The sequence below is a fragment of the Plasmodium inui genome (genome assembly GCF_000524495.1).
Source record: "Plasmodium inui San Antonio 1 unplaced genomic scaffold supercont1.5, whole genome shotgun sequence".
NCBI classification, from domain to species: domain Eukaryota; phylum Apicomplexa; class Aconoidasida; order Haemosporida; family Plasmodiidae; genus Plasmodium; species Plasmodium inui.
Window position 1 is genome coordinate 347,596 of NW_008481839.1, and position 27,263 is coordinate 374,858.

The 27,263-nt window shown below is 44.4% G+C and overlaps 8 protein-coding genes across 8 annotated transcripts; 3 read left to right on the forward strand and 5 right to left on the reverse strand.

Annotated features, from left to right (window-relative positions):
- Positions 1–157: 157 nt before the first annotated feature.
- On the reverse strand, positions 158–1,895 carry C922_01523 (tRNA pseudouridine synthase A; the record flags this gene model as incomplete). The annotated part of the gene is made up of 7 exons (XM_008817126.1): positions 158–401; positions 533–633; positions 791–878; positions 1,030–1,088; positions 1,215–1,302; positions 1,471–1,665; positions 1,798–1,895. 7 exons carry the CDS (start codon positions 1,893–1,895, stop codon positions 158–160), a joined length of 873 nt encoding a protein of 290 aa, XP_008815348.1.
- Positions 1,896–3,250: 1,355 nt separating this feature from the next.
- Positions 3,251–5,027, forward strand: C922_01524 (hypothetical protein; the record flags this gene model as incomplete). The annotated part of the gene is made up of 2 exons (XM_008817127.1): positions 3,251–4,751; positions 4,927–5,027. The coding sequence occupies 2 exons, from the start codon at positions 3,251–3,253 to the stop codon at positions 5,025–5,027; spliced, it is 1,602 nt and encodes a 533-aa protein (XP_008815349.1).
- A 51-nt stretch (positions 5,028–5,078) lies between these two features.
- Positions 5,079–7,456, reverse strand: C922_01525 (hypothetical protein; the record flags this gene model as incomplete). Its single annotated transcript, XM_008817128.1, has 2 exons — positions 5,079–7,198; positions 7,297–7,456. 2 exons carry the CDS (start codon positions 7,454–7,456, stop codon positions 5,079–5,081), a joined length of 2,280 nt encoding a protein of 759 aa, XP_008815350.1.
- Positions 7,457–8,499: 1,043 nt separating this feature from the next.
- On the reverse strand, positions 8,500–11,637 carry C922_01526 (hypothetical protein; the record flags this gene model as incomplete). The annotated part of the gene is made up of 6 exons (XM_008817129.1): positions 8,500–8,650; positions 8,770–8,927; positions 9,025–9,121; positions 9,292–9,387; positions 9,645–10,912; positions 11,035–11,637. 6 exons carry the CDS (start codon positions 11,635–11,637, stop codon positions 8,500–8,502), a joined length of 2,373 nt encoding a protein of 790 aa, XP_008815351.1.
- Positions 11,638–13,315: 1,678 nt separating this feature from the next.
- On the forward strand, positions 13,316–15,166 carry C922_01527 (hypothetical protein; the record flags this gene model as incomplete). The annotated part of the gene is made up of 1 exon (XM_008817130.1): positions 13,316–15,166. The coding sequence occupies one exon, from the start codon at positions 13,316–13,318 to the stop codon at positions 15,164–15,166; it is 1,851 nt and encodes a 616-aa protein (XP_008815352.1).
- A 271-nt stretch (positions 15,167–15,437) lies between these two features.
- Positions 15,438–17,111, reverse strand: C922_01528 (hypothetical protein; the record flags this gene model as incomplete). Its single annotated transcript, XM_008817131.1, has 2 exons — positions 15,438–16,688; positions 16,923–17,111. The coding sequence occupies 2 exons, from the start codon at positions 17,109–17,111 to the stop codon at positions 15,438–15,440; spliced, it is 1,440 nt and encodes a 479-aa protein (XP_008815353.1).
- Positions 17,112–17,897: 786 nt separating this feature from the next.
- On the reverse strand, positions 17,898–19,456 carry C922_01529 (programmed cell death protein 5; the record flags this gene model as incomplete). Its single annotated transcript, XM_008817132.1, has 7 exons — positions 17,898–17,957; positions 18,156–18,197; positions 18,395–18,457; positions 18,731–18,792; positions 18,940–19,004; positions 19,225–19,262; positions 19,391–19,456. The coding sequence occupies 7 exons, from the start codon at positions 19,454–19,456 to the stop codon at positions 17,898–17,900; spliced, it is 396 nt and encodes a 131-aa protein (XP_008815354.1).
- A 2,720-nt stretch (positions 19,457–22,176) lies between these two features.
- C922_01530 (protein Xni) lies at positions 22,177–26,178 on the forward strand (the record flags this gene model as incomplete). The annotated part of the gene is made up of 1 exon (XM_008817133.1): positions 22,177–26,178. One exon carries the CDS (start codon positions 22,177–22,179, stop codon positions 26,176–26,178), a length of 4,002 nt encoding a protein of 1,333 aa, XP_008815355.1.
- Between the last annotated feature and the right edge of the window lie 1,085 nt (positions 26,179–27,263).

Here is a 27,263-nt window from a genome sequence, read left to right on the forward strand (position 1 = left end):
GAGGGCCCGAAGTAGAAAAAACCTCTCCACAATTTTGGCGCGATCGATCAAATAGGTATTTTATAAAAAAGGAACTTAAAAATGAAGAGGCACAGGGAGATGGGGACGATGACCCACGCACAGACGCAGTGCTGCTGCTGCTCGTGGTTGCAACGAATTAAGGAAGGCAGTTCTCATCGTCCTTGCCATGGCCACCTCCTCCATCTACGATGTCTTCAAAAAAGTCGCAATTCGATCGCTTAACCTTCCAAGGGTAGCAGAGAGAAACCAAGAGTACCGCGCTCTGTATGTACTTCTCCATCAGGTGTGAAAACACACGGTTGTCAATGTTCACGTCAAAGTTAAGGTCGCTAAACTTGATGGAGTACAACAGCAGCCCATCTTCATTGGCTATTTTGAAACTGCAAGGAAAACCAAGTGGTGCCAACGAGGTGGTATAGATATATATGGGCGCTCCGGCATTTGCAAAGGGGGAAATTGGGAAAAAAGAACACAAGTTAACCACATTGTTACAGTAACTTTTTTTTTTTACTTCTTATCCCTACAGGGATGGTTATTGAGCATTATTGCTAGATCCGCCAGTTGCAGCTTCCCTGTGCCCACTTGGAAGAGGGCGGCGACCATGTGTCTAATCTGGCGCAGGGAGGAAAATATTGTGATCAATGAGAGAGGGAGCAATTTATCGGGTGCATACACATAAGCCAGTGTGTATATTTCTATATGCACATAATATGTGGTGTCCCTCTTTGGGGCCGCCCGAACCAATTGGGACACTACTCCGCTGTAGCACCTGGTTGTAAAGGAACGACGTTCCCTTTATTTTGAAGTAGTGGAAGTTCCTGTTCATGTGCCTGACCTCAAACTTCAGGATGGTCCTTCTGCGGGGCACGCGGAGCGTACAAAGGAGGTACAACTGAAGAATACCGGCACGGGGGCGGCGAGAAACCCATGGGTCGGATACACCTATGGGGCGGCAAAACCTAGGGGACGCCGCGGGAAATAAAACACCCCGTCCGGTCGAACTCCTACCTCAAGCATGTGCTGTTTTTCCTCTTCTTGCAGAAATTAGAAAAATCGTGTTCCCCTAGCTGAAGAGGAACGAAAAAAAAAAAATGGAAGAAATAAGAAGGCACACATGACGCGGCCACAGATAAATGCATAAAAAATGGATTGCAAATATTTGATGGGAATTTTTTGTTTTTTCCATCTCGTACGAATAACTTGCAGCCCTCCTTCATTCGCTCAAGATTGTAATTTTTGTCAATGAAGAAATATAAGTAGGTCCTATGTATGCAATTTAGCCTACAGGGGAAGGGGTGTACGCGAATTGTTCGTGGGGGCAGATTATATATGTGGTGCGAAGCGTTGTGAGGGGGGTGCCTCTTCAGGGCAGGCAGGACACTCACGCATGGAACTGCTTTGTTATTTTACTTTCTTCTTCCTTCTTTCTTTTTTTTTTTTTCTCCCTACCGGGCGTCAAAAAAATTGGGAACACTCCGGATATCAATCACCTGCATGTTCTTCAACTTCTTGTTGATGTCTTTTACGTACACTCTTTGTATGTCTTGTAGGGACATGTGGGGGTGTCGAATTCTCAGCCGTATGGTCAGGGCGTTCATGCGCGCAGAAACGCCTTTGTCCGTTCTGGAGGCTCTGGAAAATGGCCTACACGGTGGGGTGAAGAGGGGCTAATCTGTATTGACTCCAAAAAAAAAAAAAGAATTAACCCATTTATACATTACACATATGCATGTTATGTATCTGTATACGCCCAGCGAATGGTGGCGCTAATCATACTGGTCCACCCCGGGGATCAAGTTCAAGGCGTGCAAGCACTCCATCAGCCTCTTCTCCACCGTGTTGGGGTTGTCCTTTTGGAACGCGGATCCCTGCATTTTTCGGACGATTGTGGGAAAAAGGTGTGTACCGAGAAGTTCGTTTATTTAGACGCTTTCCTGTCCGCCCGATCAGTTAACAACGGGTCTGTGAAGTGGACAGGGAATCCAAATGGGTCGACCGACTGACAAAACAGGTACGTCGCCACGCTAGCTACATAACGTGACGAGCAAATTACATCCGTACATGTGCGCGCAGTTCACACGTTTGCGCGAACGAAGCGAAGCTTCATACATTGAACCCCATCCCGACATACGAAAAGAAAATTATAAATTTGTGCGTCTCTTCCATGGTGACAACGTTGAAGTGGAGCGTTCGGATTATCTAAGCAATCTGTGTAGCGATCTGTTTAGCGATCTGTTTAGCGATCCGTGTAGCCATCTCTGTAGCCATCTGTGTTGGGCATCTGCATACCGATCTGTGGCAAAGTGGTAACCCTTCTGAGATGTCACGAGGAATAATTCCAATGCGGCTTCCGCCTAAGGGGGGAGATAGTTCCCCGTGACAGTCAAAATGGTTCTCTCTTGGCAACCGTTGGAGAGAATCGCCTTTTTTTCCCGGTTGCGCTGCAGGGGAGGCGGGAATGACTCGTGCGAAGCGGTTACGTGATGAACGCGTTGCTTCAATATGCTACATGGATGTTGCACTTTGATGAGGCACTCCCCCGCGCCGCTGCAAACATCATAGGTAAGGCTAGGCTAGGTCAAGCGTCCCGCCGTTGCCCCATCTTTGTCGCCCCCCTAATCATGAACGCCCACCCGGCACAAACGGCGCTCCATGAAGCATTAGCTTCACATTTTTCCACCTTTCGAAAAAAAAAAAAAAAATGGAAACCACGAGCAACCGAACGAATAGCCAAATCAGCAACAAGGGGAAGACCCCCGAAAGGGAAAATAGAGCATAGGTCAATGTGGGAAAAAAAAAATGAATAAACGCGTGAACAGCTGCAGAACACAACTTTCAGCGCAGCATAGCACAACGTCGCATAGTGTAGTATTGCGCAGCGTAGCATAGGCCTTATCCGCAATCCCGCGCAGTCCCTAGCACAGAACGCACTTGTATGTACATATGAGTACATGCATACAACTGCAGGTCCGCGCTTGCCCTAGGCCTCTCGCTCCGTACTCATCTGTGCAACGCCCATGCCTCACGCAGTTAAGAAAACGAAAAAAAAAAAGCAACAAAAAAGAGAGTAACAAAACGCCAACGCGGCAGACTCACAAAGTATAACGGCTCGAAACGGAACCAAGCGGAACCAACCAAATGATCGCAGCAAATGCCAACACGTTTCGAACATGAATCCCGTCAAGGGAAAAGGCCTCATGGAACAGTTAAACAAAACAGCTTGCACTCCATGGGGAAGAAGGAAAAGACCATCCAAGAAGAGGCAGACCAAATGAGTGACAGCAAAAATGATGAAGATCTCCTTAGTGACCCCCCCATACAGCATGGGGAGATAAGGGAAAGGGGCCCACAGAGTGCAAACCACGCGGGGAATAGTCCCCTGAGTAAGGGAAATACCTGCAAAGGCGAAGATGGGGCGCCAGCAAATGTGCAAGACACGCACATTACTAACGCCAACGCCAGTAGGAACGATGCCCCCCCAAAGTACAGCATCTTTATAGATAAGAAAGGCGCCATAAACAGCATTTTGAGCTCCACATTCGCGGGAATAATGTCTAGGACTGTTACAGCCCCGCTGGACAGGGTAAAGTATATAATGCAGGTGACGAACAATCTGCCCATTTCTGAGATTTTCGAAATCATAAAAAAGGACGGAATTGTGTGCGGGTTCTTCAGGGGGAACTGCGTGAACATCGTGAAGATCATTCCGGAGCTCTCCATAAAAATGTACTCCTACGAGTTTTTCAAGGTTAACGTGTACAACTACTACAGGGGTGGCGGCGGTGACAGGGGTAGTGGTGGTGACAGGGGTAGTGGTGGTGACAGGGGTAGTGGTGGTGACAGGGGTAGTGGTGGTGACAGGGGTAGTGGTGGTGACAGGGGTAGCGGTGGTGATAGCCGTGGCGGAGGGAGGAGACCCCTCAACTATGCGGAGGACCAGGAAAACCTCGACATCCCCTTCTTCATTCGCTTCATCATAGGAAGCTCCAGCGGGGTCATAGCGGCTCTCTTCGTTTATCCCCTCGAAATAGTCAAAACGAGACTAATCGTCTCCAATAAAAATGACAACAACGGAATTGCCAAATGTTTTTACAACATTTATACGAAGGAACGATGGAGGAACTTCTACAACGGATTGTCTATGCACATTTATGGAGTCATCCTATTTTCAGGGTGCAATATGAGCATCTACGATTATTTGAAGTACCTATTTTTTACACTCTATAAGGATTATATTCACTTCACGCACTGCATCCGAGGTGGTGATGACTCGGGTGAAGACAACGCAGCGGAGGGGCGAGACACGGACAGGGATGCGTCCCAAACCGAAGGCGGGAGAAGCGGCAAAAACGGAGACAGCAGCGGAGGAGTAACTTTCTTCAAGTACAGCCTACTAAACGGATTGTCCCATTTTAGAAAAAAATCCACCCACTGGAATAATCCAACCTATAAGCACCAAAAGGAAAGTCACCTGAACAGGTCAGAAGAATGCGCCTACTGTAACTATCGAGTAAAAAACATCAACTGTCTGTCTTTCCTATTTTTTGGTATAACCAGCTCGTTCATCGCCCAGATTGTCAGCTACCCCTTTCTCGTTTTGCGGACCCGCATGCAAACTCTCAACAATGAGATAACTACAAATTATTTGAATAACGAGAGGAAGCACATCAAGTCGTGCAGCTTTATTCTGTACAACATCAGGGTCTATGGGTTTAGGTCCCTCTACCGAGGTAGGGCCATCAGGGAGGCGCCAAGGTGTTGGCAAGGGGGTGGCGGGCCTGCTTGTTCGGCCCCCCACATGATACATTGCATGGTGCCGCTGTTGTGGCTTTATCTTAGCGCTGTCGTGGCGCCGTCTTAGTGCCGTCTTTGCGTGTCCCCCGATTCATCATCATCTCCCTGCAGGCATCTACGTGAATCTCCTAAGAACCATACCCGCCACGTCGATTACGTGGTTCGCATACGAGTACGCCATGAGGAAGTTGCAGGCGGGAGTGAAGCTGTAATGAAGCTGCTAAAGCTGGTGAAGCGGCAGGTTAGGGTCCCATTCGGCCAGATCACACGGCCGGCGCGCGGCACACAGCAATCGGGGGAGCCACGGAAGGGGGAAGGTACTTTGCGCCGTAGCCCTCATACACGTGGGAGCACCCCTTATAGAGGCCAAAAAAATTCAAAAAGTTTAAACACAAACTTCCACTCTGCCGATGGCATATCTCAACATAATTCGAAATACTCTGCGTGTGTACCTTCTCAAGGTAAAAATAAAATCTGTTCATTTTTTTTTTTTTTGTCCCCGTTTGCTTTAATTTGAAGAAATTTTTTTTTGTTATTTTTTCGAATTCGTGAATAAATTCATAAATCTTTTTTAATTCTTTTAATTTAAAATATTTTAAAAAATTCTCACCATGACCATGTGCATTAGTGTCTCTCCATAGTATGTTATAACTTAAGGCAAAGTATAGCAGTTCATCAGTTAACCTATACGTTTGTGTTTTTTCCTTTCTGTGTAAATACCATTTGGCGCCTTTTACAAAGAGAGAGAGGTACATTCTACGTATTCCTTCCTTCACCAAAAAGGGGGGTAAAAATAAAACTCCAAAATTATTTGGTAAGATGGCATTATCCGAGCTGATCAGCGAATGGAGAGTTGTCCCTATGTGTGTATAAATGGCACGGTATGAATCATCCCCCCCATGGGAGTGGCAAAATTGCAGCACCAGGAGAGTTGTCTTAAGGGAGTAACTCTTCCCATTTAGCTTAAAATTTCGCATTACCAGGTCGAATGTTTCCTCATTCTGCACATTCATTTGGTTTAAAACGCTCACCAGTAGGTAAATATGCTCGTCCTTTACTCGGGTTGTTCCTTTCGTTGTGTTCTTCCCAATAGATTCATTCTTGGAAACCTCGTCTTGAAGCAAATTTACTATATACCTATCTAGAAACGCCCTGCATGCGTCGAAGTAACGTCCGTAGTAGCGCACTCCACCCTGGTATACATACATCAACAGTTTTATGTTATCCGCGCAAAAAATGTTGCTGTACAATTTTACCTCCTTCATTTTAAGGCTATCGTCCTCATCACTGTATGCCTTTTTTAAGATGCGCTCCACGCTGTTCACATTCACTTCGAGAATCTCCCCTGTGTTGATATAATACTCAAGTGTGTAGTAAAAAACATGCATCAATCTGCAGTTTTTCCAAATGTTATCTATGAAGTTACATCGGTCTAACAATTTTCCTATTCTTCTTTTTAAAAAAATGTTGTTATAATGATTTATGAATCCATGCAGGAACATACTGCAGCTGTAGATGTTGAATATGTTGCCGTACGTTACATAACGGGTGGGTTTTTCTTGTGAAAAATGGGTGTCTCCCGCTGCACGTCCTAACATGTCACATTTATAAACGGGGTTCGAATGATGTGAAACTTCATCACTGCTGAGAGTGCTACCTACGTAATGTTCCTCCTGGAAGGATAACTCCTCACCCCATTTCTTCATCAACCATGTGACCTCCTCACTCGGGCACATTTCAGTTCTGCTATCGTTTTTCTTCCCTATTTTGCTGGTACAGCGAGAACCACTCTGAGTATGTTCTACTTGGCATAGTTGCCCCCCATTGTGTGCACACAGCTCACATATTTTGCTTAAAAATTTTTTAAAAAAAACGCTGTTAATGTAGTAAAAGTTAAATAGAATGTTGGTCAAATCGGTGTCCCCACAGCGATCTACATCTCTAAAAATTCGCCCCAAAATGTTACTGTGTAAATTCAGGCTTATGTTTTCCCTGCATAAATAACTGTACAATATGCATAGATTTTTCGTCTGCCTGAATTTGTGCAAATAATTATCGCTCCGCTGAATAATTTGTTTTGTAATTCTGGTGCTTACGTCATTTTTTACTATACCGCGCGGTGAGTACAACTTGTTATTCGCTGTGCAGTTTAAGAAGGTCAAAACGGTGGATAGATCATCTTCATCAAAGTCGTCTAAATTTTCTTCGATTGCGCAACTTAGGTGTTTAATTATGTCCTTTCCAAGTACAAACGATTTACTCCTTTTTTTGCATTTGATATACAACAGCATTAGCAAGCACAGGTCTCTCTTGTTCCTCTCCGCGAACTTTTCCCCATGAATGTCTCTGAACAATTCTTTGGAAAAAAGTATGAACAGGTCATCTAGAAAATGGGGAAAAAAAGAAAAAAAAAAAAAATATAATTTTTACAAATTTAGCTAACTACATCTGTGCTCCATTTTTTCCCCTTCTCCCTCTCACCATTTTTGTGGCAATTCCTGCACAAGTATAGGTACAGACCCTTGGCAAAATTAAGCAAATCGGAATACCCCTTTGTCTTTATTTGGTTATAAAATTTGAAGAAGTTGCTTCCATTTGAGCATTTGTAAATGTATGGGACGTAGGGGGCCACCTTAAACATATTCTCTCGTGTGGGGGGCGACAATCCTCAGAAGCGGCAACCCACAAACGTTGTGTCGCCAGCAAAGTAAAGCTCCTTGCGAGTAGACCACGTCATCCTGCACATGCATGCGCTAAAACGTTTTCCCTTACATAAGGGAGGGGGGGAAAAACGCTCGTGAGTCTGTAGCGACATATTTCTGGATACGCTCTATGTCCAATGTGGCAAATGCTGACTGTTTAATCATCGTATACTCTTCTTAAATGGGGAACAAATTTTTTGTGTAGTCCGCTGCATTTTTAACGACGTACCGGGGTGGGGGGCAAATATTATACACAGATAAATTTCTCCAATTTTTTCTCCCTTTTGCCCTTTCACATGAATAAGTTATCCCCACGACGGTACGCTCAACGCCATGTGGGGGTTATTCCTCCTGGGCGTTGCAACGTTCGGTCAGATTACTCAATTTTTCATTTTTAAAACTGACTTGTCGGCGGTGCAGGCGCATTGGATGCTACATAACGAGTTCTTGTACGGGCACGCGTACATACAAAATTTAAAGCGTTGCAACGAGACCCTTTTATCCTTCTATGAAAAAATTTCCATTACGCGAGTTTATCCGCGCAATCGCGTTACGGGAACGCGCAACTGTCAATTAACAAATGGGTGTGGCAGCGCACTGTATGAATATACATACATACGTAACATGGACACATGTGAACATTCACGTAAAAAAACGTGGGCGTGAAACGGCTAGGACTTCACGCCATCCTTATTTGTAGCGCACTTCTGTGGAGATAAATTATATCTACACGACGCTGGAATGCATGCGACGGGGGTACAAATAAGAGGGCACCTTTAAAAGGGTTCTTTTTTTTTTTCTTTCTTGCAAAACGTGGAGGTAAAAAAAAAGAATTCCACCATGCAATAGCACAGGCAAACATAAATTGGCATCCCCATTAGCAAATCGACAGCCATGAATCCTAATCAATAACGTTTGTTTAGACCTTCCACGAGCTGCAAGCTTCATCATTTGAAAACTGCACAAAAAGTTCTTCCCTCTGTCATGGGTCATATATTTTACACTCCTCCGCTGCCTTCCACAAGAGATCGTAAAATAAGCGGCTCTTGCGCAGCTCACGGTTGTACTCTTCGTTGGACTGGAAACTTCTACACGCGTTGACGAAGTGGGATATGCAGCTTTTGATGAAAACTCTGCAGTGTGTGGTGAGAAGCGATGTGGTGTGGAGCGGAGGGAACAGGAGAGTAAAGCGGTGTGATGTACCTTGGCTGGGGGGAGCTGCACCCCCCGCCAATAAGTTCGCCCTGCTTACTTTGTCAAAAATGAAATAAAAAACTCGTTCAGATTTATGTTGGGTGATACTTCGATGTAACACTTGACGACAGTCTCGTTGAAATTCCTGGGGGCGATAAACGCGTGGATCGCCATATCAATTTCCATGCTCCTGTCCGTGTCCAAAACCACGTTCGTCTGAAAAAGGGGAGGCGTAGGAAGGGGGGGAGGAAGGTGTACATACTCTCCCGTAATTTTTTTTCTGCCGCTCCACTTTGCACACATTTCGAAATACCATATTTCCAGAATTCTTCGGAAAATTTGAGGCATATAAAAAGATGCCTTTCGAAAATTTCAAGTCTTCGCATATCCATATGTCCATCAGTAAGAACCTGCGTGGGCGGCCAAGGAGAATTCTCGATTGTTTAAAAAGAAAAACATAAAGGGAGCGAAATAGCGCCTCACAGCGTAGCATAGCAAAGTATGGCGTGACGTGCAGTGTTCGGCCACTCTGCAAAAGTTGTCAGCCCGCGAGACGGGGTGTAGGGCGGGGGTTTCCTACCTGTCCTTGATTATCCACGGCATGGCAATTTTTGTGTAAACTATTTTATCGAGCATTCCTCGTTGCTTTAACGTTTTGCATTCGCTGATTCCAAATCTACACGTTGGGGAGGCAATTAAAGTGGCAGTGCAACATATAGAAAAAGAAAACAACGCACTGCTGCGCGATGGCAAAATGGGGACGCAGAGGGAGGGGGGTGTTCCACGGGCAAGTGAGTTACCCGCGAAATAAACTACACGTCTAATAAACTACACATATAATAAACTACACGTCTAGTGAACTACTCGCGAAATAAGCTACTCCTGAAATTAACTACGCCCCAAAATGAGCTCCCCCATAAATGGGTGACCTACTTGAAGGGGAAGGAATAGAAGGGAATCCATGATTTGAACAGGGAACTCTCAATCATGGCGGCAATGACGTACACGAAATTGGAGGGTATCAGCAAATTTACGTAAAAATATATGAACGTGTTCAGGTCACTTCTTTCTCTTTCTTCAATCCTTCTATGCATAGACTCGGCGTTAGCGTCCTCATGTTTCCTCATACTCTGGTTCGTAGACTTTTTCACTTTCTCTTTGCGTGTGGGCTGCCGCTTTGCTCTGCGCATAGATTCGATCCTTGGTTCGCTATTCGATTCGTTATTCGATTCGCTGTTCGATTCGCTCTTCGGTTCGCTCCTCGGTTCGCTGTTTGATTCGCTCTGCAATTCGCTCGTCTTTCCACTATCCTCTTCGCTCTCTTCAGCCGTCTGGAACTGGTCTGAGCTTGCCTCCTCCCCAGTGGGAGTCCCCCCTTTGTCTTCCTCCTGCTGCCCCTCGGCGCTCAGAAACCCCTCACCCAGTTTCCTAGAATATATCCGCTTGAACGTGTTAAAGTCCTTTTTCGTCACGAAGTAAAAGACTTCGTTATCGTCCTCGTCATCATACGCCAGATGGAAGTGTCCGTAATCGATGTACTTGTTCTCTATGCGCCTAGGCCCTGCCTCTTTTCTCTTGCTGTCCCGCTTCCGCGCGCGGCTACCGCGGCGGTTGTCACGGAGGTTAGAGCATCCTTCTTCGTAGCCGTTGTATTGTTCTTCTCCGTTGCTCCCCTGGGGTAGGGTTTTCTTAGGACACTTCTGAAGGGACTTCCCCTCCCGTGCTGGGTCTTCCACTCCTTCCACATCTTCTATTCCTTCCGCTCCCCCCGCGTCGCTCACAAATTCCTCGGAGGTCTGCGCCGTGAGGGAGGCTGAAATGTCGTCACTGCTTCCACTTGGCAAGTTGGTGTATCTGGAAAAACACAGCATCCCATTCACGTCCACCAGATCAATGAGATAATCAAAAATAAAATTTCTGTAAACCTTCTTCGAAATGACAGAAAAATTCAAACAATCATCCCATGTGTCTTTAACGAACAAATTAAATATGAGTTCGATTTTATTCATCATTTTGTATCTATATAATATTTCGCTAACAAACCGATTTTGGAAAAATTGTTTTCTCTTCAGCTCTCTGTCTGTGGCGTACTTTTTCACGTACACATCTCTTAAGTGATGATACGCCTCTCTCACATTTAGCTTATTCAAATGGTTGATGCTTTCCAAGATGTCGTTGTACAGCTCCGAGACGTGTGGATGCTGTTGTAGAGGGTCAATATATGACAACAATCTACATTTTGCAAATAATATATCATACTTTTCTTTTTTTTTTTTGTTTTTTTTTCCTTTTTTTTTTTTTTTTTTTTTTCCATTTGTTTTACTTTATTTTCGTACACCGTGAAATTTTTGTACGTATTATTCAGGGGGTTCCTGCGTTTGTTATTCTGTTTTGGGCATTCCTCTCCGGGGGAGCGGTTACCATCTGTGTCCTGGAGCCCTTCATTCACTTGGATCCTCGCGTCGCTTCTACCTTTCGCTCTCGCCTCTCCGCCCCCATTTTCACCTTTCCCTTCCCCCTTAGGCGATAATATTTTGAGGCTGTGGAATATGTGTGCCCTTTTCGACAACATAATGTTATCCAGGTTTCTCTCCCCCGAGCTGCTAGTTACTTGTTCGTTCGTCGTGTCGTCCTTTCCACTTTTACACCCCTCCTTTGAGTTACCGCCGGGACCACGTGAGAATTTCTTCGCACTACTCCCATTGGTCTCACTGGAGTTACTCCCCTGTCGGTGTTTATTTCTTTGGTTTTGCGCCAAATTGGCATCGGCCCACCCCTCTTCAACGTGACTATCTATTTCCAGCTGGTCCGATGAATAACAGCTGTCTTCGTTTAGGATGCTGAATACGTCCACTTCTTCGTGCTCGCCGACTTTATCTCCATCCTTGCCTTTGCATTTCCGTATCAAATAGGATAGCTTGGGCATGTTGCTCAGCCGGGGGGAGGGGCCCAGTTGGAAGGTGTTCCGTTGGAAGGTGCTCCGTTGGAATGTCCCCGCTGGAAAGTGCTCACCTGACAACTATCCGCTAGGCGGCGACGCAGTTGGCTAGCTATTTGCACACCCCGCTTGGCTAGCTATTTTCCCAGCGCGCCTGGGCCCACTTACACATGTACTTAAGCCTGCACCTGCGCTAAGTACTCACACCAGGAGAGGGAAACTGAAAATTTACACTCTTGTCAAGTGGCTAATTCGCTTTGCTGAGTTCTGTCCCTACGAATGAATGTTCATACGTGTATTATGGTATGCAAAATTTTTTGTGCAAAAAAAAAAAAAGAAAATGGTCTCCCCTTTTGACGCACATACAGGACAGTAAAAGAAAAAAATTGCATATCCAGAACGTATTGTAATTTTGCTTTTTTTTTTTCTTCATCCCCCCTTAGTGGAATATCACAGTGAACATCACTTTGATTCAATTTCCTGATTTTGATAGAATTCTTTGAATGTGCAAGCATGCCCATCTTTATTCTTTTTTTTTTTTTTTTTTCCGTTTCTACGCCTGTGCGGGTATTCCTCATTTGTTCTCATATGTTCCCCGTTAAAGCGTATACACGCGTGGCGCGCCACGTTCTAAGTGCTGCGGTAGTTGCATGACTGAGCTAGCAGTGGAGGTGGGTAAAAAAGGAAAAAAAGAAAAGGAGGCTCTTTACATGTACATACAGCAGCGTGAAAGCAACCGTAGAGGGGTAAACTTATGCCAGGTGAACAATCCAAGGGGGAAAAAAAATGTGAGTGACCTACCGAACGCGAAGAATTGCACATATATATATTATATGGATACAACTTCCCACGTGCCACCCGATTTGCCCCTTTAGCGAAGAGTCGCACTTACGGCCATTCTGCGCTCCCCTATTTTCTTACGTATCACTCCCTATTTTTCCTTTTGGGCATTTGCAAATTAAAGGGGTAATAGAAGAGACCTTACGAGGCACTGTAATATGCGCAGCTTGATTTTTGGTTAACCCCCGTAAATGGGGGATTTACCCCCCTCCCTGTCCGTCGTAGTTCCCCAAGGAAGACGAAAATGAACAAATGAGCAAATTAACATATGAACAAATGGACAAACGCGTGTGCACCACCGAGGGGTATAATAAACGAGTGAAGAAATGCAACCTTGTTGGGCGTTCTCTCTCCTCAATTGTTCGATCTTATGGAGAAAGTGCCACTGTCAAAAATACGTCACGCCTGTTCTTCCGGGTGAAGTTGTACAGAGTTGCATGAAGGAGGTTTTTTCCTGCCATCCTTTTGTACGTCCTCATCATGTTGCAAAAAAAAAAAAAAAAAAACATACGGCGCATTTTTAGCTGCACACATTGTCTTTAGGGTTTCTCCAAATGGCTTAACTTTTTGTTCACATAAGGATTGGGCTTCGCTGCTCACACTGATGATTGTCTAATTTTGTTCGTTTTTTTTTTCTTTTTTTGTTTCATCGTTGCTGCGCTGTGGGGGGGCACAAAGCAACATTCGCATTCCCCCCGCGGTTCCTGGGCTTGGTTTTATTTTATTTATATTTTTTGGCACGCTTGTGCTTCTCCGTTGTTCCTTATCCGCTTACCGGCTTATCTCCTTATTATTCATTTGTTGCCTCCTACTCCATGAGCCGAGGATGGAGGCGCAGAAGAGGCAGAGCAGCGTGGAGCTAATCTGCACGGAGAGGCCCGGGTGGGACCCCCTCGAGGGTGCAGATCACAGATACAGCCACGAGGACAGGAAAGAGCTCCTGCTGAGGGAGCTGCACAACATGAAAAGGAATCTATTCGACAATTCGCCCTTCTCAAATTATATCCACTTTTACGAAATATATAACAACTTGAAATGTATAGTGAAGTATGAGAAGGAAGCGCCAAAGGGGACCTGGCTTCTACACCCGATTGGGGGAAAAAAAATGTACATTCTCTACCTTGTATATATTCTCTTTTTATTGCTAAGCATATGCCTCTTATTTCGCCTGCAGACAGTTCTTAGCTTTCCCTGGGCGTCCAACACACATTATTACCCGTACGAAATTCACTTCCATGTTTTCTCGACGTTTTCTGTTCTGGCGTATTGCCTGCTAAATTTATATATCATTTTCTTTACCTACAAAACGTTCCTTCACCATGTGGATGTCATGTGTCTGATCATCCTGCAAATGTTGTACAATGTATATATTCGAGAGAAAAACAAAGAAATTTATCGGAACACGGAAATCCTCATTGAGGGGTGTAAAACGATGTTTAGCCATTTGGACAAAAAATTTGACAACATGGTGCTACTCCACGCTGATGAAATTTTCAACAAATTTACAAACATCTTCAAGTACATAAGTAGGGAAAGCGACACAAGAGGGGGAAAAATCAGCACGCCGAGGAAATGTGCAGAGCTCTTCATGGAAATTGGGCACCGGAGGGAGAAGACGGGAAAGGCAGAAAGGGCGGAGAGAGCGAAGAGGGCGAGGGGGACTCCGAATAAGCCCACCTCTGATAAGCAACCATGGGAGAGCAACCGCCTCTGCAGCAATCCGCACACAGATAAAGACGCCGCGTTGGCCCCTACAAAGCGTGCAGTCTCCGTAATTATAAATAACGCCGATCTATACGAAGAGTTAAATAGCCACCCCGGGGAAGACATCCACAATTACCACTGTGTGCAAATGGACAGAAAAAATATTTTCAACATTTTTGGGAACTCGATTTATTCAAACATTTACAACATAAGCAACTACATGAAGCGTAATCACAACTACATCCATTCATTAATGATCCAAAAATGCAGCGATAAAATCAATTACATTAAGTACTTTTTTTTCTTCATTCCCTATGTTATTAATTTGTGTGTAAATTTACTTATAAGTTTTTACATCCTTTTCTCTGTGTATTACTATAACAATGCCGTTCCTTTGGTCCCACCTTATGAGCTAGCCAGAATGCACATTTTAAATTTGCGAAATTATAAAGGGATATACTACATCCTGTTCATATTCTTGTTCAATTTTTTTTTTTTCTTGTATGCTCTCTTCCTTTCCAAGTTAAATATCATTCACGTCTTCCTCAATCAGATTTACAAGAATTGCAAATATGAGTCCATTTACTACTGCGAGCATGTCATGAATGAGATTTACGAAAATTGCATTTTTCCCCACATTGTACAGATGGTACTGTACAGAAAGGGCGCCAACAGGGAGGGCCGTGAAGGGACCAAAGGACTCGCCCTGTTGGAGAAAGCGCCTGACCAGGCAAGGTGGAAAGGTCTATCCCCAGACGACTGTCCAGATTACCATATCGTGGTGAGTAACCCAGGCGAAGCTTCGAACGATGTTGGTCACACCCTCCACAGGAACAACCCGAATGCCCACAGGAACAAATCGCACGACATTGACTTCCGAACTTGTCAAGAGGTAGATTCCTTTTTTGGTAACAAGGATTCCCACCGAGAGCATGACATCTCCGAGTGCATTAAGTATTTCAGCATGAGTTAGTTGGCACCAATGATCGGGCGACGGGGAGGCACTCACCATTGCGTTTTTAGCGGTGACACGCCGCAGGTATACCGCCGATACACCACCGGGGTGAAGCATCCCGTGGAGGAGATAGCGGCTTGATTAGAGGTCCCTCAATGGGGTTGGGTCGCCTCTCCGTCTGCCCATCAGCACAGTCATGCTCCAGCGCGCCCACATGGCCAGCCCCGCTTTTGCCCGCAACTATTTTAGCCGATCAAGCGAAATATTTTACCCTATCAAGCCAACTATTTTAATCGCTCTTTTTCCCGCCGCTTCCCCTCCGGTAGATGCTCACATTCTGGGGGTAATGATACGTAGAGTCGTAGCAAATCGTCCTGATGAAATTTCTATCTGTTTGTGAGAGGCGCATGTACAAGGGGTGCAGCTTCTGCAGGACCTCCTCATCGAGGGGGGCATCTTGAATGTCGGAATACTTTTTTCGCAACTCCTTATCGGTGCTAATGCTGTAACCGCAAAGATCCAAATTGTGATCCGGCCCACCCTTACCGATTAAAGATCGCTCCCATTTTATGTGTATGCTGAATCTGGAAAAAATGTTCCCCACAAATGTCCCTGAACGTGTGCAAATCCACTGGTCAACGATAGCAACCTGTCCTGTGTGCAACTTTTCATTTTCGTAAAAAAAAAAAAAATGTTTAAATTGAGGAAATTGCCTATCAATCACTTTTTTAACTTCCTTCTTCTCATCAGTTGATACAAAAATGATGTCACTTTTTCGCAAAAACATGATGTAAAGCAATTTTAAGAGTGAAATGGCTACAGGCGACACGTCATATTTTGCGATTTTCCTAAAGTCCGTGTACCTCAGATGGCAACTTATGTAGTTATTACTCGACTTGAAAGTTTTCTCAACAAACTGGTTTCCCTCGTTTATTAAATATTCACTGTATGGGAGAACATCCTCCAAATTGGCTTCCTCCAATTCGTTCATGAAAGCAACCAGGATGCTGCTTCCATGTTTGATAAGGACAGAATCCGTGTCGTAGTGAAATATGTCTGAAAGAGTGGAGCTTACAAAATAGCTAGTTATAAAAAAAAATTCGAAACACTCCGTTTTTTTTCCCTTCACATTTGTGCAATTTCCTGAATATACAACTGAATATTTATGGTCACAATTTTTACATAGATTTTTTTTCAATTTATAATCTTTCACGTTACATTTGTCTATATCAACAACTTGGAAGCTTTTTTTTTCCTTCCTTTTCGACCAATCTTCAATGGCATGTCGATACGAAAGGATGTAGTCCGCGTGCGGCCCAAACTGTCCCTCATATTCCGTGTACTCCATCACGGGGATCACATTTTGGAGAGCCTTCAGATTGAAGAAAAGGTCCCACTTAATTCTGTTGTGTGTTTCCTGCATTCCCCAGTGGGTGACGTAGCACCAGGGAGGCAACACAAGATAATACACGTTTGTCCGCTCCTCCTTGTTGAGGTAGTACACGGCCAGCGCGACTCGGTATAGTACTTCCTTCTGCAGCTGTGCGCGGGGGGGGAAAAGCGACGCAAACATGGGGAGAAGTTGTATCCACTGTGCGAGGGGAATCGGCGTAAAAATGTGCATAAGTGGACTACTCATTGCATAGCATTAACACGAAATTCTGCCAGGACCCGGGGAAGGGGGCAACCCATCTGGGGGATCCCTTCTTTCAGCCACTTTTGCTAATAGCCCAGAAAATGCCGCCCTAATCCGTCATCCATCGTCAACACCTACATTGAAACCTTCTCCGATGTTCACATCATAGAGGACGTATTTTTTTTTCTTGAAAGGGAAAAAGGAATCCCCCGTGTACACATCGTCAGTTCTGCATACCGGGGCAGAAACGTCCTTGTCTAAATTTTTAAAACGAGAGGGTAGGCAAGCCAACAGGAGGGCAACCCAAATATACGCTCTACCCTTCATGGTGGGGGAAAAAGAAGGGAAGCCTGCAAGGATTGATGTTTGGTTAAAAGGGACCAATCTGACGAGGGAAGCAAAACTTACGACCTGGAGTGAGAGCGTTGCAACTTGAGACGGTGGCACACTTTTTTTGTGCATCCACAAATGGGATAATATTTTCTTCCCATCCAAAAAGACCCTATTTTAAGCGTCTCCAGGGGGGGTGGGGGAAAAGGGAACCAGGACAGGAAAAGGAAGGCTTCGACGTGCCTTTTCTTGGCGCCACTCCAGTTTGGCTAAATCACGTAACGAGGGGTTGTCTACCCAGGCAGACTTCTAACAAAAGGGGGGGCAATCTCCTCGAGACACATAATCTTTACACCGCGAGGTAGAACATGGGCCACATATTAATTAAAATGGTTGGTGTTAATTATTGGGGGGTGGGGATAAAAACGTGGGGCGTAGAAAGTGGGAACGTGTCCCGGGACAACATAAAACGCAGAGAGGCGCGAAATCCAAAAAAAAAGGAAAAGAAAAAAAAAAAAAAAAAAGGGAACATAAGGGAATAAAATGAAATATAGAGGAATCGAAAGAATAATATGCTTGATACGAACTAGCTTATACTGACAAAAATTAATAAAAGCAGGGGGAAAAAAAAAACAATTGATAAAAGTCATTTTCAGCGTTCGCTCTTTTCCCCTTCTTTTTGCCTACAACCAAGCCACGGGCAGCAACAAAGCTTGAATTTATTCTACAAATGATTTTTAAAAAAAAAAAAAAAAAAATTATCCACGTCGCAACTGCGCGCGTTCACGTGTAGTCTTCTTCGTTGAAGTCATCATCGTCATCGAACTGTTTCCTTCGTCTTATCTGCACAGAGGGAATTATGTATATCACTTTTTTTTTGAGCAACGGAATACACACGCACGCAGGGGTGTGGGGGGCCCTGACCATGGGGAGCATCAGCAAACATGGAAAATAACTTCACATGGAGGGGAGTTTTTTTTTTTTCTCCCCAGCTGTGCACAGACATATACGCACTCATTCGAACTGTCTGTGAGGACTTACTTCTATCACTGGTTCCTTTTTGTAAATCTTTTCGCTCACTTGCTGCAGGGGGAAAGTGAAGTCGAGGAAAGAATGAAACAAATAAGCATAGGAACAAACAAAAAATGAAGAAAAACAAATGAGGCGCTACAACGGTGTGCATGTGAGCGCAGCAACAGATGGGGACGCGAGAATGGGGAAAGCAAACATGGAGGCCTACAGCACATCCCTGCTTTACACCCAATCGCGCGCAAACAAACCTCGATAATTTTAATTAGCTGCTGGTCATCGATTTTTCTTTGAAGCAGACCCATTTGGCTATTCTGAAAGAAAGGAGAGAACAAATGGTAGGAACATATGAAGGGAACATGTGGGACATGTGCACACGTGATTACTTCACTATATCATTGCAACGTTGGTCGTTGGGATTTTTTTTTTCAGAATAAAGCGATACGAAGGAAAGGCAAGGGTGGAAAAGACCCCATTTTTTACAACCATGCCGAAAGAGTCATTATGCACATCCTCTTAAATTAACTCCTTTTATGTCCCCTTTTTTGTGCATCACTCTTTTTTTTTCTCTCTCTGTTAGCTTTTACCCTTATGATTATGTCCTCGATTCGCCTGGCCTTCTCTTCCTTCACAATGGCTATCCTCGATACTGAAAAGTAAAAGTGGCGAGCGGTTCGGGTTAGTCAAAATTGCATTATACTTTTGCTCACTTGTTATACTTCTCGGCGGCGCTAGTCCTTCCGGTACTGCCTCTCTTGCCAGCCCAGCACTCTTAAAAGGACACTTCTTTCTTTACAGCGTGCATGCGCATCCGGGGTCAACAGGGATTTCATGATGATCCTCCTCTGCTCCTGCTGTTCCCTATCACAACGAATGGAAAATGCGACGTATGCGAGTGGTTACTGGTAAAGTGCACCCATTTGGGAATACATCGGCGAACATCATTCCGCACATTTGTTGAGATACACGATACAGCTAAGCAAAGCATGTGCAAGTGCACAATCATGTAGAGGTGTAATCGTTGTGTGTGTTTTATTAAGGCGGGGGGGGGTGCTAGCAAACTCGAGCTGTGTATACGTACTCCTGCTTTTGTTTCTGTTCCAGCTCCTTCTTCGTTTTCTGCCAAAGAGGGGAAAGACAGCCACGTGCCCATGTAATGTGTGCGCACGGGGAATGAGCGCATAGGGGTGGGAACATATGTCTACGCGTGTACTCGCGAAAGGTGAGACACACAACGGAGGGCCTACATTTTCCAGGTTCCTCTTCGAAAGCTCTAGAAGCCTCGAGTTCGCTTCAGCCTTTTCAGCGTTCATTTTTTGCAAAAGTCGGTGACGAAAGCGTTTGGGCGTCAGCGTTTTTTTTTCTTTTTTTTTGCGCAATGTCAAACGGGGGGATCAGTTTGTTTAACAAAAAAAAAAATGAGATAAAAAGTGGAAAAAGAAAGTGTAACATAAAATATGCGGCAGATTGTTAGAGCCAATTTTAACCAAGTAAATGGGGTGTGATGTTACACAGATTTACCCTCCCGTTTTCCCCCTTCCATGTATGTAGATTTAAAAAAAAAAAAAGAGCTAGCAACAAACTGCTCCGTTTTTTTTCTTTCAGGAGAACAAATGCTTAAAAGGGGGACCTGCACTTATAATACCATCATACGACAAATCGCAAAGGGTGATTATTTTCCCCGAGGTGAATTCTATTTGGGAGAGGCAATACATAGTACTTTTCATTGTACTAGCCTCTTATTGTAGTTTTTGTTATTTTCAGCTGTACTTTTTTTTGTTGGACCACCTTGGGCAATTTTTCCGTTTTCCCTGTACTATCGCTCTTTTATGGGAACGGATAGAACATCACAAATGTCATGAGGCCCATCAGGGCAGCATTTGATTCACGCTCCCTGGAACAAATTGCAAGATTGGCCCTTCCGCAGAAGATGACTGTACTTGGCTCACTCGGATGAAACGTAAGATGGTTTCCGCCCCCGCACTGTTCCACGATGTGCTACGCATTCCATATGTACGCAAAATGTGCGCGCTATGTATGTACTATTTACGTACTGGTATTTTTTTTTTTTTTTTCAAAAAAGCTAGTTGCATATACGAAAAATAGCCGCACGTTTTTAAGCTCTCGTTCATTTGGCCTGGCGCTTTTTAAAAAAAAGGCACTTCGGGAAAAGCAATATATGCATATATATACTCATATATGTATATATTTGTATGTATATGTCTGTATGTATATATTTGTATTTACATATTTGTATGTATATATTTGTATGTATATATTTCCATGTATATGTTTATTTATATGTATGTTCCCTCGCCTGGAGATTCATTCTTCCAGCTCATCAAGTGAAGAGATATACTTGACGCGCTAAAAGTGAAAAACAAAACAGCCATTCAGGTGAACGTCAACTGAACAAGCTTACATTACTTATCACTCATTTCACACGTGTGCCTATGCGCATATTTGAAGGCCTCCCACTGGAGTAGTAAATTCCCCCTTTGCGCATCAAAGCTTCCACCCGCGCATGCTAAGCGACGAACCTCTTATTAGGAATCACCCCCTGCTGAAGGCGACAAAGCCAAGCATTTCGAATTGGGATGAAATTAAAATCCACTCAGGGAGATAAAAAGAAAAAGGAAAAAAAATTTTCGAAGAAACGAAGCGAAACTAATTCAAACGAAATGATACGAAATGGTACGAAGCGAAATGAAGTCGAGTTTGTTTCATATTGGAGATTAGATTCCCGTTTTAAAATTCTTCAAAAAAGAATTCGTGAACAGCGAGCAGCTAATAATGTAAGAGCAGATGAACGAGAGGACACCTCCCCACCAATGTTACATGTATTTCCTCCAGTCCGTATATTGAAATACATACCGCAGCAGCTGCCCCCCTTTGCCTTGTTCTGCTAACCGACGTGCCACTTCTGAGGAGGAGAAAGGACTTGAGTTTTCCGCTCGCATTTGCAGCCCCGGTTACGCAGTTTCGAAGCGCCCATCGGAGACGCCACTCCGGACTGTACAACTAGAGAGCAAATGAAAAAGTGACGCAGCGATGCATTACCGGATTTTCAACCCTATCGAGCGGCCAAATGATATAACCACGGAGGAGACAAAAACTGCTCATAGAGATCTACACAAAGATGTGCCCAAGGAAGCATAAAATAAATGCACATATACTGCATATTAGAAGCGTATCCGTCGAACCGTAACTGTTTGGTCATTTGACGCAGCTTATGCCACCTGCGCACAAAAATTGCGGCCTGCTAGTGTCCACATTTCTGTAGGCACCTACGCGTCCAGACGTAGATAAAATACTACACGGGGGAATAATATCCCGAGTGATGCACAGTGTATTACGCGAGTCGGTTAAGCACATCTAGGCTGAACCATCGTGTGACGTGGAAGACCTCCCCTCCTCACCCCTCCCCTTCGTGCAAAGAAACCCCACTCGCACATGTGCACAGACGTTAGCACGTTTTATGCCCATCAGGAGAATTCACGAAAATATTTTTCAACCCCCCATTTTGGGAGGTCAGCCCAGTTCTACCCCCAGCACGTGCATGTACATATGCATATCCATATGATGCGCGTGATGGTCAACTCGCTTATATACACCTATCGATATATGTACGAGAGGAATACTGACCCGTGTGAAAAATGGAACAGTAAAAAAAGGTATGCAGAGCATATGTTTTCTGTCATTCATATCATCACGTAGTGACAGAATAGACCACTCTCTATATCAAAATAAATTATTCAGTGTGCGAAGGATTCATCCCTAAAGTCTTACACAGTTTTAATAAGTAAATAGAACTGGATATATTTTTTCCTTTGAGCAGTAACAGCTCCAAAAAATCTGCCATAAAAAAAAGGGGGGGTGAAGAAGTTCTCACGGAGAGGAAGCTAACCTAGAGTTATAGTGACCCAAAAGGTTTCCATCCTGGAATAGTCCTAAAAACGTGCTCCTCAGAACGTGCTCCTCAAATCTTTCCACTCGAGCAGGCGAAGGATAAACCAGAAAACGCCCGCGAAGCATGGGAGTACCAACCTTCTACCGATGGCTGGTTACTAGGTACCCAAAAATAGCCAAAGCAACCTACGAGACGAGAGACAGCGATGTGTACGCGAGGAGAACGAAGATTCAAGACGGACACCGGGATGGGGAAGGAAAGGCCACCTATAGAGTACCAGACCTGAGCGATTACGTAAACAACACAGATGAAACCCATTGCTCAGATAACATAAATGGATACTTTGACAATTTGTATCTCGACATGAATGGAATAATCCACCTGTGCTCGCACAGTGACAATAGCAAGAGAGCGAAAAGTAACGAAGAAATATTTCTAAATATCTTCCTCTACATAGAACGTCTGTTCGATATAATCGAGCCGAAGAAACTTCTCTACATGGCCATTGACGGAGTGGCTCCTAAGGCCAAAATGAACCAGCAGAGGAGTCGAAGGTTTAAGTCCATCCTCTGCTCAGAAATTGAAAGAAATGCATACATCCAATTGAGGGAAAAATTCTTATTAGAAAATCGAATAGTTCCAGAGGAGTTCACCTTCTGGGACAGTAACATTATAACCCCAGGGACTCAGTTCATGTATGAATTGTCCGTTGCTTTGAAATATTTCGTGGAGCACAAAATTACAAATGATGACAAATGGAAAAACATTGTGGTCATTTTTTCTGATGCTAATGTTTGTGGAGAAGGGGAACACAAAATTTTTAATTTCATAAAATCGCAGAGGGCTCAACCTGGCTACGATCCTAACACGAGACATGTAATCCACGGGATGGACGCCGACTTAATCATGTTATCCCTAGCTAGCCATGAACCATATTTTTACATTTTAAGAGAAATAATTATTCTAGATTCTAAAGGGGAGGAGAAGGTTCAAAATAAGGACTTTGTCGGGATGTTGAAGAGCAAGCAGGATTTACCTCTGTGTACCACCCACACGAGAAAAACGAAAAAAATGTATACCAAATATAATGACCCACATTATGCTAACATACACAGAAGTCATAACTGTTTGATTAATAGTGAGAATTGGAACGAATTGCAGATCTTGGACTTGACCATTCTGAGGGAGTACCTGTCGAAGGATTTCCTCTTTGATGGGAATTACAACCTGGAAAGATGCATTGACGATTTTATTTTTATCTGCTTTCTCTGCGGAAATGACTTCCTTCCGCATTTGCCTTCCATTTCGATTGCCGCGGGGAGCATAGATCAGTTAGTTTTACTATACCAGAAGGTGCTGCCCGTGCTGGGGGACTACCTAATTAACGAGGGCAAGATTAATTTGAAGCCCTTTTCCAAATATGTATCCTTCATCGCGGAGGTCGAAAGGGAAACGTTCATTTCGCAATACGATTTTAAGAAGAAAAGAGAAAAGCGGGACCAGCAAAAGGACTCCCTAAAGAGGGTTAAGTGCACTGATGAGCAAAATGATGGTTCGGGCAACATCGCTGCGATGTTTGGGAATGCTCCCGGAAAGAGTCGCGATTATGATAATGTTGGAGGGGGACTTGCCAATTCAAATGCAGGAAGCCTACAGTTTAAGGACGTCAACATGAAGAGGGGCAACGGTCACAGTGACTCCATGGTGGTAGCCACCCAAACCGGGACAGCATCAGCAACCTCGCTAGCCTCCGTGGTATCGCCTCCCGCACCTGTTAATAAGAAAATGCTGTATGAGTCCAAAATACAGAGCATGCAGCCGATCAGGAATTTCAAATTTAAGGAAAAGAAAGGCGAGAAGAGCATCAACTTCCTCGTGCGCCCGGCGTCGTCTTCCATTTCGGAACAGGCGCCAAACAACGAACCGTCGACTTTGCAGAGCGTGATCGGGGAGGAAGCTCCTATATCGGGGGAGGCGCTACAGAAGGTACAGCGCAATGGGGAGGCAGCACAATGTAAGGAAGAGACTAACGGGGAGGCCGCACAATGTAAGGAAGAGACCAACAACGAGGCAGCACAACCGGGGGGTCCTCCCCCCAAAGGAGACCTTCAATGGGACATAGAAGACGAGGAAACCAGACGCATCAACGATATTAACGAGTTTAACATGCTCCTTAAGGAGGCGATCAAAAAGGCAAACGAATGTGAAAACCCTAAAGAGGACGTAGAACTTGGGGGGGATGAAAATCCAGAATTGATCAGAATAAGATACTACAAGTCCAAGTTCCATTTGGACGAGAGCGACTATGTGGACGATTTCGTCAAAGAAGTGGTATACAAATATATTGAGGGGTTGGCCTGGGTTCTTTCCTATTATTTCCAATCCTGTCCCATGTGGCATTGGTATTACCCCTACTATTATGCACCCCTGTCATCAGACTTAATTATTGACAATGTGAATTTTACCTTCCAAAAGGACGAACCGATTCTTCCCCTTGAGCAGCTCCTCTGTGTGTTGCCATCGAATTCTAGTCACTGCCTACCTGAGAGGTATCGAGAGTTAATGGTACGACATGATTCCCCCATTATTGATTTTTACCCCAAAACATTTAAGGAGGAAGAAAACGGCAAGAAGTACAAATACCAGTGGGTTATCCTTCTCCCTTTTGTCGACAAGGAGAGAATTATCAAACATGCTAGAGAGCTGAATGACACCTTGAATGAGGAAGAGAGGAAGAGGAATCGCAGGGGGATGAACAAAATTTATATGAACTGTTCACACACTCTTTCGAAGCAAATTACCAAGTCGATAAAGGCATACGTGAAGAAAATGAAAGGGGGGGATGATAAGAAGAACGATGCTGATATGGGTAGCACAGGCAATGTGAATGGCAATCCGCCCGCTGCAAGTACCATCGAGGTGCAGCCCCCTGCTGTTAGCGGGGCACCAACCAACGTGGAACAGGCAGCCGAGCAGCAACAGAAAGGGGGAGGCACCAACATCGCAAACAGCAGCGCAACCCCATACGACCAGTTTTTTAAGAACATGAACTTAACCATCCCGATAAGTAACAAACAAGACGTGAACCTGTTTGGCTATCTCAATTGCAGACACGAAGACAGTGACGTTAACATTTTAAAGAAAATTTTTAAATTCTCGTCCAATTTTTCCACCACGTGTAATAGCGCTTTCTTTGTCCAACCCGAACTTATAAAACACCGCTCATCGCTTTTGCCAAACCATAGGAGACCAAGGAAGGTGCTCACCGTGGTTGACATCAACAACGAGGAGAGGAAACTGAGGTTTAACGCACCCGCGGCGAAGAGGATGATCTTGAACAGCCTAAGTGCGAACCACCCGCATATTTACTCCTACACGAAGGGTAGCCAGCCGAGAAGTTATGTCGTAAATTACGGGGGCGGCTATGGAAGTGGTAACTATGGAGGAGGTGGTTACGGGCGAGGCGATCATGGAGGAGGCGTCTATGGAAGTGGTGGCTACGGAGGAGGCGGCTATGGCAGCGCCAATTACGGGGGCCACGTTGGTCGGGATCACCGAAGCAACTACGCCAGCGCGAATTACAGCTCGCACATGAGTGCCCCCAAGAACCACGCTTCCTACCATCACGGCCCAAATTATTGGAGCCACCAAAATCATCAAGCCTATCAAAATCAAAATCCCAGTTACGGCAACAGTTACGCGCCATCAATTTACAAAAACATCACCATGTACAAGGTCCCCAAAAATGCAACCCCGGTGCACACTTACGACAGCAAAAAGGAGAGCAACTATAACAACGCCTACGACAGCAGCTATGCATCGCATAGAAACCCGCCCAGCAGGGATAATCCGAACTATGACGCGCCCTACAACACTTCCCACAATGCGAGGTACAAGAACGAGAACCGCGGCGGGTACGGGGGTCAGGGAGGGCAGACCCATGGCATTTACAAACACCACAGCGGATACGGAAACTATGGCAACCATAACAGTATTCATAACAGCGAAGTCAGCCAGCACAAGCGAGACAGCTTCAAAAGCAGCGGGCAGAACGGCGCGCCAGGGATTAACAAGAAGGCCAACTACAACGCCAGATCCGTGCCGTACAAGGACAGGGAATACTGAGGCAAATCCGACCAAATGTGAGTCTCCACGGATATAACCTCTCAGCGCGTAACTTTCCATGGGGAAGTAACAAAGTACGCCATGCCAGCCTTTCCCCTTTTTATCCAATTAATGCAAAAATGAAATGCAAATTAACATCCTTGTTAGTGTTTTTTTTTTTTTTTTTTTTTTTGTGTTATAATAAGCCTTGTACGTGCATATGTATATATCTCTACATGTGTGTGTTTGTGGGCACTTGCACCTTCGGTGTGGGTATGCCGGCATTCATGCGTACATATGCACACACATGAACTACGTACATATGTCACATTTTCACAAAAAAAAAAAGAAAACATTGTAAAAACATTTTAACCATTTTTAAATAGAAATATGTATAAATTTTGTTGTTATTCCCCATTTTGTGATGTTGGTCCCCCTCGCATGAATGCAAATCTTTTTTGCGAGATTAAAAGGGGAAAGCGGACGAGCCTCATTGGGTGGCCGTCGCTAGAAGGATTTAAAGCCCATGCTTCGCCCTTTTCCTTTGAAGGGAAACAAGGGAAGATGCATTTTTTTTCCTAAAAATGGACCGGCAAAATTACGTACCCCTTAAGACGTTCCCACCACATATGTTTACACTTTTCACAATTTGGAAGTCGACTAAGTGATCCCACTAGCATTAATTTGAAGCTCCAATGACCTCAGTTTTGCGCACTTGTCTGTTTTCCCATTTGTTCGTTGATTACACCTGTTACGCTTCAAACAGGCAATCTTGTAGGTGTACAACATGGCGGGCACTGCATTTGCCTTATTTTTCGCAAAAATGGAAAGCCTCACTTCACCGAAATGTACTCCCGAAGGGGTGATTAAATTATTGCCATAAGGAAGACTTAGATCTGATTGTTCAGTTCGAAATAGTGCAAATAAAACCCAAGTGTGCAAATGTGCCTTTGTTGTCTTAGCAGTGTATCGCTGTGAACAGGTCAGGTTAAATTTTGCTTTTGTGCTTCCTTTAGCGGGAAAAAAAAAAAAAGCTACATTTGGCTGTTATACCTGAACAGACAAGGAAAAAAAAAAAAAAAAAAAAAAGTGTATTTATTTAGCTA